This window comes from Hesperophylax consimilis, chromosome 11 (genome assembly GCF_061612785.1).
Source record: "Hesperophylax consimilis isolate HC1 chromosome 11, BYU_Hcon_1.0, whole genome shotgun sequence".
Taxonomy (NCBI): Eukaryota; Metazoa; Arthropoda; class Insecta; order Trichoptera; family Limnephilidae; genus Hesperophylax; species Hesperophylax consimilis.
The window spans coordinates 16,889,775-16,911,941 of NC_142846.1; the positions used below are offsets into that span (position 1 = coordinate 16,889,775).

Sequence of the window (22,167 nt, forward strand, 5' to 3'; positions counted from 1 at the left end):
TTATTAGATTAATAATAAATTAATTCTGATCGTCTTGGCCGGTTAATTACAAAAGGTTAACACAGCCAAAACACTTTTTCTTTTCTAAAACGTTTATTAAAAAAAAATCAAAACTGTATTGATTAAATGTAGGTAGGTATCAAATACAATAAAAAATGATCACTTATGGTGAATTAGTTTACCAATGATAAGCGTTTTATTGTAATACTAATTTATTTATATAATTCGGGGGGCGGGTATGGGTACTTCCGCCCCGGAAACCATTCATTGGATAACCAACACTTCTGCCATGGGTGACCCCAAGTTGTTCGCTACGTTTGGTGACTTAGCAAGGGTGCCCGGAATACCTGGGATGAGGATTGTTTAGGTCTTGGCAACGGATGCTTCTGCCCACCTGAAGAGACTAGTTGAAGGATATGTTTTTGCATTTTTTGCAGCAGGACTCTGTCGATCTATCGCCCTGCATGGCAGTGGGAGGGATGAATTCAAACGTCCGTCATTCCTGGACACACTGACCCCAGGTTCCTACCGTCCCCTCCCTCATACCTTTTTCCATCCCAGATCTTCCCCTTCTTAATTTCCTTTAAAAAACCCTCCACTCAGCATCCCCAAATATGGACGTAGGCCCCGAGGGAAAAATTTTCCTCCAGGAATATGTTTAATGTATTTATAATATCTTACGTCCATGTTTACAATCCATTTTATTAATCATTTTCGCATCTAATTTCGAACTAGGGGGACCCTGCGTTTATAGCCCATGGTTAATTGATTTTTAGATTGGCAGTACCTACCTATCGTTTCTCACATCGATCAGCTTCCACATTGATTTGTCATAAGTAAGGTTTTACGCGTGTATTAATATTTACGAAAATAAAATGAAATAGCACTATTTTCCAAAATCGTAAATGCAAATAGACGAATATTATTGTCGTTAAGAAGAAGCTACAAGCCAAAAATGTTTATATTCTTGGTAAACCTTATATCGTAGGTAATAGGCATTAAAATCGCTTGACAAACGGAGTCTAAAAACGTTCGATTTCAAGCAAAAAAATGGTTTTGATTTATTTTGTAAATAATTTTTTAAGAAAGCAAAAAAGTTAATCAAGTGAAACTGTCACATAATCTTAGCTATAATACTGTATTTTTAAAAAGTTGTTTCCCATATGAGTTCATACATTCTATTGAAAAAATATTTTTTTAGTAGTTTGCATTTATATTTTTTATTGAGTAATTTATTTTTTATTTGTATTCTACTCAAGCGAAGCGATATGAAAACCTTCAATTTATCTAAAGCATATTTTTTGGTATTCATAAGGTACACCAATACGATATAAAAATTAATCAAAATAGTGGCTCAGTAACAAGCTAAAACTTAGGAATTTTAAATTTGAAAATTCAAAACGTTGCACAGAATCGTATTTGCACGATCTACGCGGCCAAAACTATGTTTATACTGAATTGGTATCTAAACAATGTAAATAAATTAAAAAACAAATTTTCACAATAATTATATATATATTCAAGATTATATACATTATATATTTACAAAAAATCAAAAAAGTGCAATTTTCGGTCTGTACAAAGGGAAATAACAATAAAAATGCTAGTTTATTGACATTCTTCATCACTCTCCGATGAACTTTCTGATATATTGGGGTCTGCAAGTGCAAACATGGCCAAAGTTTCAGGTAAAAATGTTCCAGATTTCCTTTTTTTTACAGTCCGCATGCTACTTAGCATAGGATCAGAAGTAAGTAGAAGGCGATTAAAAATATCCTGATTACAGCTTTCCCTTGAAAATTTCCTCGCATAATCTTGGCGGTAACATCTAAAATGTTTGTTGCGAGCCTCAGCTGCTTCCTCGGAAAGCTGTCCGATTGGTAATAATGCCTTTTTGATGATGACTGCGCCATGGACTAAAAGCTTGTGCATTGTTGGCGTCATAGGGTGCCAATCATATAGGTCCACATAAACGCGAGCAGTTTCTGAAGCATATTGTTCATACTTTACGGGATCAATTTTGAATCCGCTTGAAATTGCTTCCAATATGACTTTTAGTGTGTAAATTAGCTCATAGCTGATGCCAGTTATTTTCGCAGCTAATTTGGGGTCCTCAAAAAACCTTCTGCTGGTATTTCCATCATTGGTATTACCGAAATTGAACTTATGCATATCTATTATTGGCCCTGTTTCATTGCGAAACCTTCTTTGTATCTCTTTCTTGGTTTGCTCTTCTGGGTCTTTCTCCTCCTTCGATTTCCTTTCCCTGTATTTTTGTACTTGGAGTTTATAGGCTAAATGTAGGATACATTCAAAAATTCGAATTCTGGCGTGCAACACCGATATGCCGAATTCAAGGGCTGCAAAATTCACTCCTCTTGTGTAGTCCAATTTATTGAAATCTTTCGAGGTTGCTCCACATATATAGCACCTACTTGTGGACTTTGTACCTGTGGCGGCATTGCAGACCTTTCCGTCGACCATGGTCAGTACAAATGTGTGCTTTATTAAAAAAAAATTCTCCGCTATATTGACCTCTGTTGGGACTAACGAGTTAATGGCGCTTTTAACATGTCTTATTTCCTCTTCAGTAACATCTGTTGTTTCCTTGACAAAACGGAATCTTATTGGTCGACAAAATCGCGGTGAAGAGGGCGTTGGATTGTTCCATAAAACTTTATTATCTCCACAAATCAATTGGACAGCTACAAAGCAGTTTTGAAATATATTTGCATCCGAATCGGTATCATTTTGTAGTTTTTGCTTAAACTGTGATTGCTGGGACCCATCGCAACCCCATTTACTTATGAGAGCTAGGCATTCACGCTCTTGATCCTTTAAAGTCTCCAATAGCTCTTCTAGGTACTCCGTTAAACGCCTAGCGGTAACATCCATTAGAGGCTGCAATTGAGCTTCGGCACTAGTACTTGTCACCGTAATCGATTCTTGAGGTGGGTAAATTGTCTGCTTGGCTTTTAGTTAGCGGCTATAGCATGGAAAAAACTTTTTATTGGTCTTTCTTACAATTTCGTACTGTCCAATTGCTTTTTACTTGATTTTGTACAGTAAAATGCCTTTTTATATTTAGTTGCTCGTGTCGGAGTACTGGTAATATCTTTTAAGATATTTGATGCATCTTTTTTACCAGATTTTCCCAGTTCCACTGTCGCAGCATGGATTTTGATATCCTTTTCAAAATTAGAACGAAGTTCTTCAGTCTTTCGCCTTTTGCTCTTCTCACTTAAGTCTTCGAACGACTTGAATGGCCGACCTGGCCGTTTTGTGTCTCAACTACAGGTATTTCAAAAGTACCTTCTAGCCAAGATTGGTTGTATTAGAAAATTAGCTTCTTTATAATGAGCTTTGACCCACCTTTGTTTCAGTTCTGATTTGAAAAAGGCAAAACCACGTTTCAATTTAATAATTTGGTCTTCATTATAATTTTCACATGACAAAAGTTGATCTTTTAGATAGTTTAGATTTGCATCTAAACTAGGCAAATTTTCCTTCTTCATGCGGTCGAATAAGTATTGTCGAGTCACAATCTTTACTCCTGATGCACCCTCTGAACCTAAAACAAACATACATTAAGTTAAAAGACACTAACAAATATTTCCAATTTTATACGAAATTTCGCTACATATCTTTAACGCCTCAAAACTATATTTATCCGGAAGTTTCCGGACACGATTTTGATACTAATTTTAAGGAAAAGGATCAAATAACAACCTGTAATAATAACCATAGCCCGATCTACCCCTATACATGAACAAAAACACTAGTAAAGAAAAATATTGAAGGAAATCAGGGTACGAAAAAGACATTTTTTATAAGTTGAAATAATAATCTTGTTTTGTAGTTAACCATGACTTTTATAATGTAATTTGTAAGTTTCTTACCTTCTTCATTAGAATCCATCACTTTCAATTTGTAACAATAACTTGTTAACATAAAAAACAACTTAGGAAGTTCGTATAATAAAGCGCGTCGCCGAGAACAGATACTTGCACTAGGTGAAACGGTTCAATTCCGACTGACGAAACGGGTGCGCGGTGCGCATTACAAGGTAGAACAGGGACGGGTTCTGTTCACGGGTTAGTCTTTTGTTCGGGGAACCGGTTTTTATGAATAGTATTGTTATTTTGAGATTGGGACTTTTGGCCGCGTAGATCGTGCAAATACGACTCTGTGCGTTGTAAAGACTATTCGTGGATTGAACATTTTTTTGTTTGTATATTGCATTTTCTAATTTTTTTTTTAGTTTTTGGTAAAAAATTGTGATTGTACCCTATCGAAATGCATTTTATAATATAAGACGTTGTATTACCACAAACCGCCTTCTGTGTTGGGAAGTTAAAATTTGTGTTTATATGTGTTTTTTGATAAGAAATTCGATAAAAAACGAGTTTAAAACTATCCTATATTTCAAGTTGGAACCAACCATACACATTCACAAAATTTAATAGAAATCGGTTGGGTGGTTTCGTAGATCAACGTTCACAAACACAGTGACACGTGACTTTTATATAGAAGATAATTTATGTTCTATCTTTATAAATAAAAATGTAAGTGTTCGTTTGTTCAAAATCTTAAATCTCCGAAAATTCTTCACCGATTTATTTAAAATTTTGACACAGCATTACATTCGAATACGCGTATGTTTTTTTATATGCCTATACTATATATCACCTGTGACAGGTAAAAGCATGTTTTTTTTTAAAGAGCGCCATCTGTTGGAAGTAAAAGAAACACGCGCTAGTGTTTATCTCCCTACACAAAGAGACTAAGCCATAGCAGCGCATTGCGGGGTACAGCTAGTTCTCATAATAAAAACATGATCTCTCAATAAAGACCTGACGTCACTGATTTTATTGAATGTTGCTTCGGGAGACATAGATTTTGCGTTATCTGTGTGAACGTGAACATACGACATAACCAAGTAAGAAATTATCTATGACATCAAACATTCCATAGAATGCGTGTACCGGTCTTAATGAAGTTTCCTTTTGTCAGATTAATTTGTGATAATTTTAGTCATTTTAGTGTATATTTAGTACTATATATATCCATAACTGTGATTGAAAACGATATTACCAGAATTATTTCGTTTTTGGTGTAGGTTTCCTAAGCCCATGTTCCGTGTCAACTAAAATCAAACCGATTTACTCGGAAGTGTTGGGAGACATGGCTGAAACAATAAATGTCCTGTCTAACAAAAATCAACTAAAGAAAGAGAAGATTTCCGCGCCACCTTTGAAGTCATCAACAGAAATCTTATCTGAACTTTTCCGCCAATTCAACGCGGCGCCTCCAGAAATTTCACTGCGTTTAGATAGTGACAAACCCGAAAAGAAGTCTAAGAAAAAGAAGAAACACAAAGAAAAGAAGAAAAAGAAAACAGAGAGACGAGGAAGAAGCAGCTCTGATGATAGTGCCAACGGTGATAAGGAAGTTACAAGAAAGAAGAGCAAAAAGAGCAAGCACAAGAAACACAAAAAAAGGTCAAAAAGCTCTGATTCCGATAATGGTTATGTCGGTAAAAAGAAAAAACGCTCTTATAGCCCAGACTCGCCCCTTCCAAATCTAATCCTGCAAACTCTACGCAAAAGTGATGCTAATGAACGTAGGGTAACTAGTCTTGATATGGGCAACTTTACAATTCAAGTAGACAATGAACGAAGTGTTCAGAAACCGTTAGTATTACCTGAAGACCTACCCGATATCAAACCGAACATTATTACTCTTTCAAATACAATAGATCATATCCCTATACCAAAAACGCCAGATGTGTCTAAAATTAAATTACCAGATGAATTTTCTACAAAATCTACCGATGCTAATAATAAACCGTCTGACAGCGCCGATAAAAATAAAGTTGGAATAAATAAAATACAAATTAAAAATTTGAAATTCAGTTCTGTTTTTGAAGCCAATGTTAAACAAGCAGAAGAAGAAGCGAGGAAGAAAGCTGAGAAATATGAAGATGGGGAATTGTCCTCAGACTCTTCGAGCTTAGATTCCATGAAAGTTCCTTCTGACGTAGAGTCTGAAGACAATGTGCCTACATCCGATCTCAGAGAAAAACTCAATACTCTGGCTAGACATAACTCGGAGAGTGATACGGGCACCAAAGTCTCAAAAAGGTATTTTCAATATACTCTAAGTATGGGTTCTTTCACAGAATTTGAACAATTCATCAAATTTCAAAGTTAATTTTCAAGTTCTGTGAAAGTTGTACTCATATTCTGTTATTATTTCTGTTCTTTGAAGCAACTGTTGTCGAAATATAATAAACATAGATTATACCTCTTACGCCTAAATTTCAATCTAAAAATAATACCACGTAGGAGTAATTTTATTATACAACTCCCCATTGAATTCCGATTACTCGCTTCGAATGCCTTTAGTTTCTTGCAGTATAAAACCGAGCACAAAGTTATTGCTCAATCCCATATTGTAATTTGTTCATTTTATCGGCCATTAGCAGGCCTGAAAGACATAGCGCACAAGAAATAGAGGTAAACTTAACAACCCTTTAGATTTAAACTTGTCGTGAAACGAAGATCATTCATTTTGTGGCAAAAGTGTAGTCATCATTTGTTTTGTTGGCTATGTATAAAGATAAACATTTCTATCTATAAAGAAATGTTACATTTTTATCAATTGTTTCTTTAATCGTTCTGCCTCGAAGCTATCTATGAGGTACTTAACTTACTGGAAGACAAATTTTAAAGTTACATTAATTTTTTTATAGCATTCCACTTATCCTTCGAGGGTTTGTTTGAATTATAAACTTTCTTTGTTGCCCAAATCAAAATGACTTGATATTTGTATCGTGACTCCAGTTTAGATAAATTTAAATGTATTGTGTATTTTACCTTTTTGTACAATTTGACATAATCTAATGTATTATGATGAAGACATATTGAAGAATAGTCTAATCAATTAGAATATTAACTGCATATAAATATGCTATATAAATAAAAATGTAAGTTCTTCATTACCGATTGCCTTGAAATTTTGACACAACGTTGCATTCGAATACGCGTGTGTTTTTATATACTTATATTATACAGAGTGTCCGGGGGCAAGGTGCACTAACTTCGGGAGATGATTCTATATGATAGTACAAGTAAAAAGATATAATTTTTTAGAAATTGCAACTTTAAGGTGTGCTTTTCATGTAAAAAGGTAAAATTGGTTCAACGTACAACGTGTCAGGTACATTATTTTGCGTTGTTGCCAAACTACCGTCCCTTGCCAACTGCCGGTTCCCTCAATCAATCTTGAATTCAATGAATACCGTGCATTGTATTTTATTCGCAAAGTTAAAATTGTGAATTTTTATCGTAATTTTGTTAAAAAGTGCTACAAAGCCAGAATTTACTAAGATTTATTAACGAAGAAAGGGCAGATATTCATTATGTGTGCGGGCTTCATGAGGGAAACACAAACGCCGCCTGTCGGGAGAATATGCGCGTCGTTTTCCAAATCGAAAATTGCCAACACTCGGTTGTTGTTAGGTTAGATTTTTAGATTTTTTCTTTTGGGGTGCGATGAAGGACAAAGTTTACGCCAAAGAAGTTAATACCGTCAAATAGTGATGTATAAATATCCGGGAATTTATTTCTGGGGAATATTCCCCTGGACGGGTAATTTTATTTTAACAACATAATACCTCAAAAAGAATAATATTTATTAAATAAAAAATAAAATATACACACATATGGTACATATAGAGCAGGATAGATCCATAAAAACTATTCCAATCTATATAGAAATAGGATCCAAGAGAAAAATAACAAAAAAAAACACCGATCAAAATTATTTTAAAGTGAGTAGTATCTCTATATAATTGTATACTGTACATTATTAGTAGCCTATATACACTTTATGCTAGTAAACGGTACATATAAAAAATCAATCGTAAAAATGACTAATGCTGTCGAACTTTCAGCTAGAGGTGCACTTTCAGATAGAGGCGTAGGCCTACTAACCATCATGATCCTAATATCAGTTTCAGAATCTCCTGCCAACAGCCTTTTCACTTCAACAGGACACTTCACACAACTTTGTATATGTTTCACCATTTTTGTGGCATTTTTAATTTTGTACACAAAATTGCAATACTTGCACAATCCACCAGCTCCAGTACTTCTAAAATATGTCCAAACATTGCTCCTGTCCCTGCCCATATTATAGAAATTTTTGAATTATTAATCTCAAACCACACACAACCTTTCAGCAGCTACACAATAACACTGAGCAGAGAGACCAGGATCCAGTATGTTATATAGCAAATCTAAGGGAGTTCCCATCGAGGAAACCCAATACCTCTTAAGGGGGGGCTAGGGTTAATTCGTACGAAAAAAGGCATTTTTTGTGAATTTTTTGTGACAACACAGTTAAAATCTCTTTATTAAATCTAATAGGACAGTAAAGTATGACATTTTAAGAATGTTGTATAAAATTTTCACGGAGAAATATTAAAAAACACGGCAATGGCAGCAATTATTCGGATGTGTCTCAAAAAAAAGTAGAATGGCGGTGCCCCTCATAACTCGGTGCTGAGTCATCTGAAATCAAAAAATCAAATTTCATTCGTTAGATAATAGTTTTTCCTAGGTAACGCTGGGAGGGTTTTTCGAAATTTTAATTTTTCACTTTTTTGGAACACTGAAAGGAAAAACGCTATTTTTATTGAAAAAAATCGGCTAATTTGTTATTGTAAAATAATAATTATTAACAAATTTGAAAAAAATCTCCAGCGTTACCTCGTAAATTATGTACAGAAATAGTTTTCAAAATTTCAAAAGGATCGGTGCAGTAGTTTTGAAGTTATGACGGGCACCGACTTTGAAAACGTGAGTTGTGGGAAAAACGCTATAAAGTTTTGAACACTAAAAAATCTGGTATTAAACGTTTATAAGCAAATTTTATCGGCTTACCTCACACTGAATCATCAATGCCAGGTCCATAATGGATGTTGCTATCATCCATGATGTCTAAAGCACCTTTTTGCTCCTGTCTATGACGAATCCTGCCTTCTTTAGTTTGTCTCTCAGCTTCCTGCTCTGCTCGGCTTATACGTATGGTCGGGTAGGGATTAAAATCCGACAGGTATAAAAATACTCGTAACTTCGTCAATTTTGCTCCAATCAACTTGAAATTTGAACACAATATTCTTAACATATTAAGCATTTATTTTAAAAAAATTATCAAAAATGCAAAAAAAAAAATTTTTAAACCCCCCCTTAAAGGAAGTCCTTAATCAGGAAAGCCCCTAAACAGGGTACCCCCTTAGGGAATCCCTACATGGGATACTCTGGTCTGCAAGGACTTCCCTAAGGGGGGGGGCATAAGTGGTGGAGAGGCCCTAGATCAGGGGATGTCGTCTTAGATAACTGCTAACACTCGATAAAGCATCCAAGAGAAGTGTAGAAACCATTTTGCTAAAAATAAAATAAATTCCCCGTTTTCGGGAATTTATTTCAGGTCGGGGAATATTCCCGGGTCTACATCACTACCGTCAAAGAACTTCGGTTACGTATTCACAAAGCTGCAGATGCGATACGCCACAACGTACGAATTGTTAATAGTATTACTTTACGTTTACATGCCTAAAAATTTGTACAGTTCTCTTTTTGAATTTGGTTTACAACAAACAATGATTTTGTAGCTTATTGTAAATGACAAAATCTAGATTTTATTTTATTGTTTACAAGCGTTTTCCATGGATATGGGCTAATCACAAATATGCGACGTTGCCACGGTGAGCTTACAGCGAATTTATCGTGTAAGTTTGTACCTCACACTGAGGAATTTTAGTAGGTATGTCTTTTTGTATGAAAAAAAAACAGTTATTTCGGAATAAGTTATTTATCTTTTTTACTCCTACCATCATATATAATCACATCCCGAAGTTAGTGTACTTTACACCGGACCCCCTGGTATAGATGTCACCTGTGACAGGTAAAAACATGCTTTTTTTAAAAAAAACAGCGCCTGTTGGACGTAAAAGCAACACGCGCTATAATTTCTCTATATGCATAGACAGAAGAGCCACAGCAACGCGTGGCGGGGTACAACTAGCTTTAAATATAAACATACATTTACATAATAAACGCACAACAACTTTAGTGGACTTCATATAAATGTGTTAATAAAGAATAGGACAATGATAATATCTGCATTATTTGTAATAATTTTACAATCTCTTCTTTTCAGTGATAAATCAAATAAAACTAAGTTATCGGACGGGAAATCAAAAGACAGTCGAAGTAGGACTAAGAAAAGATCTCGTAGTAGATCGAGAAGTAAATCACATAGAAGGTAAGTAACATTATGTGTTATTTTTCTATACATAGTAAAAAATTTATTCGACTGTTGCATTTTTTATTACATTCCATTAGTTATTTTTTCGTTCTGTTTTCAGGTCACGCAGTAGGTCAGGGTCATATAGTCGCTCACGAAGAAGATCGGGTAGCAGAACAAGGCACAGACATAGAAGAGCATCGAGACATGGCTACGATGATGAAAAAAGGCTTGTTAATCTTTCTTTTTTAATGCTCCGTTGTCGAGGGGTAAGGCTCTCGACTAGCAAGCCGAAAGTTGCGGGTTCAAATCCCAGTGTGCCTAATTAATTTTTACTCAATTAATTTGTGTTTTTTCACAATGTTTTCGTTAAAAATAATATCCAGTATACTTGTGGCAAGTTCCAGAGTGGAAGATACTCCCAGTATCGCCCTGGTAAGACCACCATTCAAAATTGAAACATTGCTTGAAATGGCTTTAGCCGTGTTTGGTAACCAGATTTGAATAGCCAGGTACTCTCTCACCTTCCTCTTCCCCATCTCCTTCCCCTCCCCACTACCTTCAGCCTCACAACATACCCCAATTGGGGTTGCCATAGTCTCACCGACAGTTGTGACTCTTGTGCGGTGTTCACAAAAAAAAAAAGACTCCCGATTGCTCCTAACCGCCTGGAACCAGTAAGAGACAATAGCATCTCGAATTGGCGTGTGTGGTGAGGCTGAAGGACTTGGCTATTCTGATCTGGTCACCAAACACGGCTGAAGCTATTTCAAGCAACTTTTCAATTCTGAATATGAATATTTTCAATCTGGAATGTGCCGCAAATATACCTTATATTATTTTAATGATTAAATTGTGAAATATCGCAAATCAATGGAATATAATTTACTTGTCCACGCCGGGATGTTAACCTGTGGCCTCCGGATTGCTAGTCGAGAGCCTTACACTTCAAACACAGCCTCCGTGGTTGAGGGGTATGTTGAGACTCTCAAGGAAGACACTGTGTTGTTATTTGCCACGGCAGTATAAATCACACTTCTGGGGATTATCTGTTGGAACATAATATACTATCCAAATGTAACCAAATTTAACCCAAAAAATTGATGCATTCAAATAAGTAACATTAAAATTGATGCATTTCAATAAGTAACATTAAAATTGATGCATTCCAATAAGTAACATTAAAATTGATGCATTCCAATAAGTAACATTAAAATTGATGCATTCCAATAAGTAACATTAAAATTGATGCATTCAAATAACTTTTTTTTTTTTTATATTCAATAATATTGTTATTGGGTTTATAAAAACACTTTATTTTTAATCAAGTTCTAAACTTTCTAAAACTTTCTAAATAAAAATTTCTAAACTTTCTAAACAAGTTCTAAACATTCTTAAAATAAACTGTTTTTATAAACCCAATAACAATATTATTGAATATATAAAAAATAAAAAATTAAAATGGAGTTCTACAAATTAAACTTAATAACAATAAATACATTCAAATAAGTAACATTAAAATTGATGCATTCAAATAAGTAACATTAAAATTGATGCATTCAAATAAGTAACATTAAAATTGATGCATTCAAATAAGTAACATTAAAATTGATGCATTCAAATAAGTAACATTAAAATTGATGCATTCAAATAAGAAACATTAAAATTGATGCATTCCAATAAGTAATATGTATTAAAATTGATGCATTCAAATAAGTAACATTAAAATTGATGCATTCCAATAAGTAATATTATAATTGATGCATTCAAATAAGTAACATTTAAATTGATGCATTCAAATAAGTATCATTAAAATTGATGCATTCAAATAAGTAACATTTAAATTTATTTTTACAATTTTACCATACTTCTTTAAAATTTTTGCATATTCTTACTAAATACTAGTATTTTTTATTAATTTTCACTATGTACATGTAGGTATGCGTACAATTTATGGGTTGTGTGGGATTGTACTTACCTACGAACATTCCAAAATAAATTAAAAATATTAATGTTGTATTTTATTCTAGAACAAGCCGCAGCGACCACCGCAAGACAAAAGACACAGAGAGTAATCGCCACGGCATTGATAAGAAGCGCCTGTTGGAGATTGCCAGGAAGAACGCCATCACAATGCTGCAGAATGGGGCCTTGCCTGCCGCCGTGTCCCTTGGACCTCTGGCACAGCAAAAGGTCATCTCTGCTATCAAATCTGGAGGTATGATTTCAATGGACTTCGTCATCAATTTTGAGCTCGGATTTTTATTGGGCAAACAAAACAAGTCTTGATAAATTACATTATTGCATTACAATGACGTAACATAATAGCAATAATATATTAACACAATATCATAATAGATTTATTATAACAATAATATATTTACAACCAGTATTGATATCTGCCTAGATTAATTAGCAAAAAAAATATTAATAGAAAAAGTAGGGTATGAATATAGTCAATATTGATATAAAAAACTAATTTACAGATTATATATAGTAAATAGTGGACCCGGGCAGATGTTGTCCTGCTATAGACCACCTTCTATGTAGGAGAGCTAAAATTTGTGGTTGTATGTATTTTTGAATGAGAAATCTGAAAAAAAAATCGTTGAAAATTTTTTGATCTCGGCAACAAAACTATCCTATATTTCAAGCTGGAACCTTCCATACACATTCACAAGCTTTCACAGAAACATTGTAGTATACAGTAGTATTAACTATAGTTATAAATTGTGGAAGGATACAAATAACTTTGTCTATTTTGATAAATGCAAGAATTATGCAAGAAAACCCGCCAGTGTCCAGAACAGGAAGATGATTTTCGATAACGAAAGCTCAAATCATAAAAAGTTGATTAATTTGTTTTATTTCACAATATAATGTCAATCCAATAAAATACTTGTACTGTAAAATGGGGTTACTTTGATCAATTTTTAATTTTTTAACTAATTAAAAGTATCTACCAATCTGGAAGATGCTACAATATTCAGATCTGGTCTGCAAACACGGCTAAAGCCACTTCAAGGAACGTTTTGAACCTGCATGGTGGTCTTTCGCCAGGGCGATATTGTAAATATCTACCAATCTATGCATAGCGATGAAATCTATTCTATCCAAGGTCATGGAACTTGTAATCAACGACAAACTGCTCACATACCCTTTTGAAGAACAAAATTATTAACGAACGTCTATAAGGATTCCGGCGGAATCGCTTGTGCGTTGATCTTCTCGTGTATGTGATGCATGTTTGGGGGCGGATCCAAGCAGTTTCACTGGATATTTTCAAGGCTTTTGACCAAGTTCGGCACCGAGAACTTGTCAACAAACTGCCTTCTTACTGACTTCCCGCATTCTTGTGTACGTGGATTGCGGACTTTTTGATGGAAATTTTTTTGACAATGCTTGCGTTGCTCTTTTGAAATGTCGTACAGTACTACAATAGCTCAAAATTCCCTCCCGCTATCCGCTACACACCTCGCTCGCTTACTTCATTGGAGCGGGACACACACTCCCCTTAAGAGGATACGATAGGCATAGTGGTGCGATTTGACAGAAAACAGATACCTAAGTCCCGCTAAAACTATTGTTCATATGACATTCTCAGACTTCATATTTTTTATTATCAAAGAATGTACTCTTGTGTTTCACTTTACTGTTTTTTTTCTCATAATTAATTTAGGCATTCGACCATAATAAATAGAACATTGATACACAGTAAAAAATTTACACATTTACTTCGATCTATAGTTTATTGCATCAATAATGATTTTAGACAATATTTTAAAAGAAAGACAAACATTCCCGGGTTACGAATAACCTGACAATATTTGAAAATCTTCTACTACCACCACAGTAAGCGGAAAATGTTGCTTGTGTTGTGATGGAGGACTTAGCCAGCTGAGGAATTGAACACACTACGCCTGGGTGGGATCCAAATGCGATGTCAACTCGGCCACCGACCGGTCCGATATATACATAATACACAATTTTGTATAATTACGGCCTTTTATTGTCGTTATCATATCTAATTATTATATTTTTGGTAAACTAATGTTTAAGACAAGATTTTTTATGCATAGCACAAAGGGTAACAATTATTTTATAAGCAATAATTATTAGCCTGAAACACTCATCAACATTGAAAAATCTCCTGATAAAAGATACATGACGCCAACGGGACTTGAACCCGTGTCCTTTCGATTTCCGGTCGACAGCTCTGACCACTGAGCTATGGCGGCTTATCTCTTATCATCTCTTATCCGCGAAATAATTCAATATATACTAGTATTTCATTCAACAATTACTGCTTGTTACATTTTTTCACCTGAAAACAACCAACTTTATTTTATATGAGCTTATTCGCTTATCCGCGAAATAATTCAATATATACTAGTGTTTCATTCAACAATTACTGCTTGTTACATTTTTTCACCTGAAAACTACCAACTTTATTTTATACACGGGTTCAAGTCCCGTTGGCGTCATGTATCTTTTATCAGGAGATTTTTCAATGTTGATGAGTGTTTCAGGCTAATAATTATTGCTTATAAAATAATTGTTATCATATCTGTTGACATAAAGAATTAAATAAATATATCGTTTGGTGCCAATATTTCAACGAACACTGCGCCATTTGTGATGAAGTTGGCGGCTTACGGCCCGGTTTTTGGCCCGTATAGACGAAAAACACCATGTAAACACCCTAGGTAACAGATCTTATAGGATCATTCCAACCCACTTAAATCTTTGCAATCTTCTAAGAAGGCTAGAAAATCAGTTAGTTTAACAAAACATCTGAAAATATGTGACATTATGGACAAGTTTATGTACTACAGACAGCCACATTGTTTGAAACCAGAGATGTGCTTTATTTCAAATAAATCCATTTCAAATGGAAATGCAAAATGCAAAATAGGTATTTTCCATTTTGCATTTTAAATGCTTTTCTAAAAACCATTTTGCATTTTGCATTTTAAATGCTTTTCTCAATGCATTTTCCATTTTAAATGCTTTTTTGCAACATTCTTCCTACTATCTCCACTCATCTTTTTTTCATAAGCCCCAAATATCAGTCGGTCCTCAACCTCGCTATGAGAGATAATTTCCATTTGTCAAGTTGCTCCCCGGTAGGAGCCCTGGCAATTGAGTGTAATACCATTACAAAAAATACTGATTCAAATACTGAACATGGTGCCATGACGCTCTAATATTAAATAGCAGTTTCTATGTTTTTACGTTGGCAACATTAGTTCCGCGCAAATTTTTCGTGGTTTCATAATCTGTAGTCGTGGTGTTTTTGGATTTACCATCATGTAAATGATTTGCCATCATAATATGTTTGTTCTACATTGATGTCTATTATTAAATGACAAATTTTTAAAAAATTCTATAATTATTTTAATTGTTTGAATGAGAAACCATTTTGCATTTTCAATGCATTTTGAAAATAGGTATTTTGCATTTTGCATTTGAAATGCTTTTCTAAAAACCATTTTGCATTTTCAAATGGAAAAGTTTTGACCCATTTCCATTTTGCATTTCAAATGGTTTTGGGTACCCATTTTGCACATCTCTGTTTGAAACACATTAAAACGATCCTTTAATGTGTTTAAACCACCATATTGTGATACGTACAACGTGCTTGTATGCCGTGAACGAGTGATCTGCAAATGTCCGTCGAGTTTCACAAACGTGCACTGGAGATCAATGCCGCTGGCGCCTTAGAGCAGGCTCCATTGAAATACCTTTGAAGGTACACCCACCCTGTCCCACCCCGGTATAGGTGACTTATGGTCACCCCTTCGGAGCTCTCGCATGAATCTAATTTTTTTGAATAAACGGCTCTACAATTTATATAAATGAAGCTAGGCCTTCAAAGTCCCCGCATACGGTGTTATGAAGCGGTATGCAAGCGCTTACAAGTACTAAACTAAGGACAACACAGAAAAATAAACAACAAAACAATCAAGTTCAAGTGTCAGGCAGATAGTTGGTGGAGGGGACCCACACTCCAGTACCTGTAAACACATAAAAGTAAAGTAAACAATAGAGTGACGGGGGAGTTTCGCCGAACCACGACTGGCAGTCCTGTTGAGAAATTGGTGGTGGTTGGGGCGACTGGTGCAGGTCAGGACTTCCACACCCCTTAGCCGACCACCCGGTGGTGCCCTGAAGATAAGTATTGGAAAAAGAGGGATAAAACCCTAAAGAACCTAGGGGAAAGAAGCGTCAGGAGGTTGGAGGCAGGGTGGAGGTTACCCCAGCCCGCACAGTCACCCCTCTGACCACCAACGCTCATCAGGGGTGGCGCAGGTGATTGGCGGAGTCCCATTGAAATACCTGCTGAACAGACTCATCATGGCCACATGGCGTCTGTGCATTAGAGATAGCAATCGGCCTGTTAACAATGGATTGTTAATCAGACGGGCCGCCCTCCTTTGCACAGAATAAAGTAGGTTTATCAAGTATTAAAGGGGCTCCAGCACAGAGGTGACTCCCAAATTCAATTGTTGGGCATACTTGAGATTTGTATAGGGTTAGCAACTGGTCACTATTGAAGAATCTGCTAGCTACATACGAGACCCCCAGTTTCTTGAAAGCCTGATTTACTCGGGCTTCTGTAGAGCCCCGATACTTAATAATAATAATAATATATATATCTTTATTTAAGAAAGTTTGCAACATTACAACTATATGTAAATGCATATTATGGTGTATATTGTACATTGATTTGTAACTTTTTTTTAAGGTTATAAAATTAACAGAAAAATACAAACATAATATGATGAAGTTAAAAAGAAAATAAAAGTACAGTTAGTTGAGGTTTCTCAAATACCGCCTCACTAGGCTAGCCTGTGTTGAGGCAGAATTTTTCATGCTGGTCTGATAAACTTGCTCTAAGCATTTCAAACTAATTTTTATTGGGGAGGGTACTTCCATCGAATTGCACCAGACAGTCATTTTTTTATTTTTTTTTTTTCTTTCTTTTTTCATAAAATATATTTGAATACAGGTTTTTACATGCTTTTCGACTACCACCCTAGACACATGTCCGTATTATGGTACATTAATCTCCCTCTTTGCCGAAATCAGACAGGCTTTGGTTTTTGAGACGTTGAAACTATCCAGGTTGGCTTTACCCCAGACACGAACCTTCCTGAGGTGGTGGTCAACTATTTGTCTCAAAACTTCCTGATGCTTTCATCAGCGTAACAAAGAATTAGTACACATTCAACGAGATTGTTGATGTGAAACAAAAACAGACTTGATGACACCTTGTGGGATCCCTGCATTGATTTGGTGCAGATAGGATTAAGAGCCATCATCTATGGTTTGAATTGGTTTCTAAATAATGCCTTTAACAGTCCAGAATTGCTTTCCTTGTTGAGCTTTCAGATTCCTCTACGTAATACTAGAAGTCGAGATCTATTTCAGTGCAGAAATTCTGATACCAACTACCATATGTATTCCTCATTTCCCAGAATACTTATGGAGGGAAATAATTATACTGAGTCAGTTGACATCTTTATCACTTAAAAAATACAAAATATTGTTACTGAGCCAGTTTAGTTATGTAAAATAAATATGTTATGTTCTGTATTAATATATAATTTTAATTTTTCATATGTAAAAGCCCCTAAAAAGAATGTTAATAAATAAATTCTTCTTCCCCTGAGAAAATCCCCAATCAAACTGTGCAGGATTGCATAGATCCCATTCGATTGTTACTTTTTTTAGAAATTAACCAAAATGTGTTATTTTTTCAGGCAAATCTGTTGATGAACTGACTGACTTTTGTAAGAACTTATCCAGACAAGAAGCATTAGGAGAACTTTCCTCCGTATCTGAAGATTCAGACAATAGTGAGATTAATGAAGCCGAGAGACCTTTCCATCACCCGTTCCTAGTCAAAGATAAAGCTCCCATTGTGCTGAACATTAAAGTAAGTTGAACATGCCTATTACATTCTTCCAAAACCAATCATCATTTGGCTCTCAGATGAAATTGTGTAGTCATTATTATGTTCAGTGGTTCTCTTAAATTCTTTAAAGACATTCTCCTTATAACTCCATCGTAACCCAAAGGTGACTCCAGGGGTCCAGAAGTGGAAGTTCAATCGAAAAAAAATGAATATGAAATGTTACATATTGCTAATACGTTATGAATATTATAAAAATGCCAATGTATGTAATTGATTTTCCAGTACCCACCTATTCTGAAACCGGTAGTACAATATTGTTTAATTTAAGATTATTTATTTACACATATAACTAATTAATGTTTTCTTTTCTTTTAAAGATCTTTTCCTATTAAAAGTTTTAATTTTAATTTGTATTAACTCCAAACTCAGTCCATTGTTTATCAGTAGACTCAAAAAGTAAACAATGAAAGCAAAAATGCACTGATAAAAATTATATCCTTTGTTTTTAACCTCTTTATTTTTCTCTCTTGTAAACTAATTGCCATTTTATTTGAATATGTTTGTCATGATTCAATATTTTATTTCGATATTTTATCCACCTAATTTGAGATTTTAAATTATTCAAAAAACTTACGACTGACACTTTTTCACATCTCCCTCTAATACCTTAATAATCTTAGGTCGTAGATATCTCTATCTCACCATATATATTTATTATAAAAAACATTTTATTTATAAACAAGTTCTGCTGTGTAATTATTATTACGCATGAGAGCGTAAAGTAGTTTGATAATGTCTTCAGAAGAAGAAACAGCTGTCACGTGCAATAATATTTACACAACAGAATTTGTTTATAAATAAACTGTTTTTTTATAAATTGAAAAATAATATTATTAAATATTTGAAAGAAAAACTTCAAAAACAAAACCAAATTTTACTTCATAACACTTCTCCGTGGGCGCCATCAATTTATTCTGTAGTCATTAGAACTTTTGTGTATACTTTCAGGGTGGAATAGCACTGCCAACCCACACCTTTCAGGAGAAGACTATGGAGCAGTCCAAGGTGCTGCGACTGCAGTTTCCAGTGTCATCGGGAAGCCAGCACCGCGGGGCCGAGGGTGAATGGAGGCCAGTTTCTCCGTCAGCGCTTCCCCCGCTGCCCAAACATGTGCCCAATCCTCCCCTGGTCAAACTTGGTGGCAAACCGTAAGTTGAAAAAATCAAGTATTTGTCTTCACACATTCCCTTATCTACAGGAGTCATAATACTGTTGATTTGAGGTTAGGGAACAAAGAGAATTTGTTGACAATAAAAGATAGAATTTCTCTAGGCAAAATAAAATCATTTCAAAATCACTCCACTAGTTCCGAGGAAACATATCGTCGACGAATAAACAATACCAGCGGAACACCAAAAATCTAATTGTGCAGGAGAAACAAAAAACTTTTGAGGAGTTGAGGGGAATCTAATTTCCGTGGCCCCTCAAAACTATGTTATGATGGAAGTATTTCATTAAAAATGTAACGGTTGTCTGGTATTGCTGTGTACGTTATCTAGTGGTAGTATTATGAACTATTAACTATGAACTAACTATGTATTTCATCACCTTTTAAAAACAAATTTTATTTTTCAGATACATTCAGAAATATTCCATTTATTTGGATTTTATTATAAGTGAAAAAAGTACCTTCTGTCGAAATATGGTCGAGACCTGCGGAGTTAAATTAATCATTTATCACAAAATTATTGTTAACTGTTCAAACTATTGACCCGGTTATTCAAGGCATGATTGGTTTGGTGAATATCAGCTCTTTTGCATGGTAATGATAGTAATGGATGAAGACCTCTTCATAAGAATATTGGTATAATGCATATAAAATTGATCGATGGCTGAGTTGGCATCGCGTTTGGGTCCCACCCAGGCGTAGTGTGTTCAATTTCTTGGCTAGTTAAGTCCTTCATCACCAATACAAGCAACATTTTCCGCTTACTGTGGTGGTAGTAGGAGATTTTCAAATATTGTCAGGTTATTCGTAACCCGAGAACTTTTATCTTTCTTTATAAAATAGACAAGATAAAGGAGCCTTCTCTGGTGTTAGAGACATTATAAAATGATCTTTTTGCATGGAAATTTTCAGACATTATTACCTTGCAGGAATGTGAGGTGAAAACACCACAAATTCTATTCGATTGTGAGGTCTGATCATTAGCTGTGACAACCTACGGCAGATTATTGTAATAAAGGTAATAAATAAGGGTACAACATTGAATTTCCACCCTTAGCAGTTGAAATGTGCAACGTATTAGTAAAAATTGTGCAGGAATCACCGTCTATAGTTAGGCCTGAAGGCATAGGAAAATATTTATAATACCTTTATTTGAAACTGAATGTTATTTATTAATGCGGGAACAAGTTACAAATTGAAAATTTACTAATTATTATTGAAATGTCACTTTTTCAGTTTCACAATTGCTTTTATTCATTTCAACAAACTTGCATTTTTGTTATTATTTTTCTCCCCCATTTATCCTCCTACAAAAACTGAAATGCCTTTTTCGTTTATGTTTTGAAAAATCTTGAGAATAATGATGTATCACGCATCTTATTGACCCAAAAAACCCGTATAAAATCGTAATTTCGCTAAATAATCCAATATATTTCAGAAGAAGCCCTGAAAATTGATTAAAAAAAACTTTTCGTGTTATTTTTACTCAATATAATAATATCGATTATAAAAATCTGTACAATAAATTATTATACATTCACTTATAAATAAAAATAATTTCACAGGTTTGCTCTCAGTGTATTAGTGAATAGTTGTGAAAAAGCAATCGAACGATGTTAGTCGGTTTGCCTCCCCTGTCCTCAGAAATTCTTGTTTAAAATTCAATATTTTATGCAAGCAAATCTTTAAAAAAAATATTTTCTTAAGACGTACAAATGTTCAATTACAAGGTACATACTGGAATTTTAAGAACATTATATTTTCACCCATTTGTGAGATTTCATGAAAAAAAGGTTGAAATTTATGATTTTCGCATTCGCATAAATCGACAGGTTGCTGTATAAATGAATGATATAATGCGTCTTTTTTTGCTATTACAATTTGCAAATCCAAAAAAAATTCCATACAATGTCACTCCGGCCTATTAGCCCAGTCAATCTAGACAAAAAATCGACCCAATTGAAAGCTTAATTTTTGCAGGTTAATAGTACTTACTGCAGGGAGTATTTTCACAAAAGTCCCCACTCCTCCCCCGCTTGCTTCCTCCCCGGTGCCCCCTGAAACATTTAAATTGAAGATTTTACTAAAGCCATTATATCTCCTAAACTGAAACATATATCAGAAAATTATTTCCAGATATTTCTTATTAACCTTTTGAACGCGTTAATTTGCTCCGTTTTATCTATACCCGTACGCGATACATATTTTCAAATACCTATGCGCGCAATTAAATGTAAAATTATAGCATTCTGGCATGATTTATTGGACTATATAGACAGAACAGATTATTCTCCACAATATGAAAACAAATCCTCGTGTGTCAACACTCTTAGATGTTTCATACAAAGACGTACCGTATCTTTTGAATGTGGTCCCGCCATTCCCTCGGCGTGTGTGTACTTAGGCCACTGCGTTGATAGACACAAGTGGGACACCATGATCACTTATCATTTTTAGTCATAAAAAGTTGTGAATGACATACTAGTACTAACGCCATCCGTTGACAAAAATGTAAACTACAGGACTAAAAGGCGCGAAGAGGCGCACTTGAAATACAATTTTATTTTTGAGAAATTCTTGTAGATGTCAGCATCGTGATAGTTCTACGAATGTCCAAGTGAGCAAGAAATACATTTATGACGAAAGAGCGCTGGAATATCGGCCGTCAAAGTTTCCGTATCAACTGTTGATACAGCCTCGTGTG

At 34.8% G+C, this 22,167-nt stretch overlaps 1 protein-coding gene across 3 annotated transcripts in view; it reads left to right on the forward strand.

The window, feature by feature from the left end:
• The first annotated feature begins 4,998 nt into the window (after nt 1–4,998).
• The window catches only part of Son (Son RNA binding protein), a 32,216-nt gene continuing 15,047 nt past the window's right edge, over nt 4,999–22,167 (forward strand). For all 3 annotated transcript variants that reach the window (XR_016302798.1, XM_089637348.1, XM_089637349.1), the window contains exons 1-6: nt 4,999–6,143; nt 10,228–10,332; nt 10,436–10,543; nt 12,345–12,532; nt 18,081–18,256; nt 19,244–19,443. Coding sequence is in view for 2 of the 3 variants with exons in the window: in XM_089637348.1 (XP_089493474.1) it covers nt 5,185–6,143; nt 10,228–10,332; nt 10,436–10,543; nt 12,345–12,532; nt 18,081–18,256; nt 19,244–19,443 (1,736 nt within the window). In the remaining variant the exon portion in view is untranslated. The remainder of the gene's footprint in view (nt 6,144–10,227; nt 10,333–10,435; nt 10,544–12,344; nt 12,533–18,080; nt 18,257–19,243; nt 19,444–22,167) is intronic.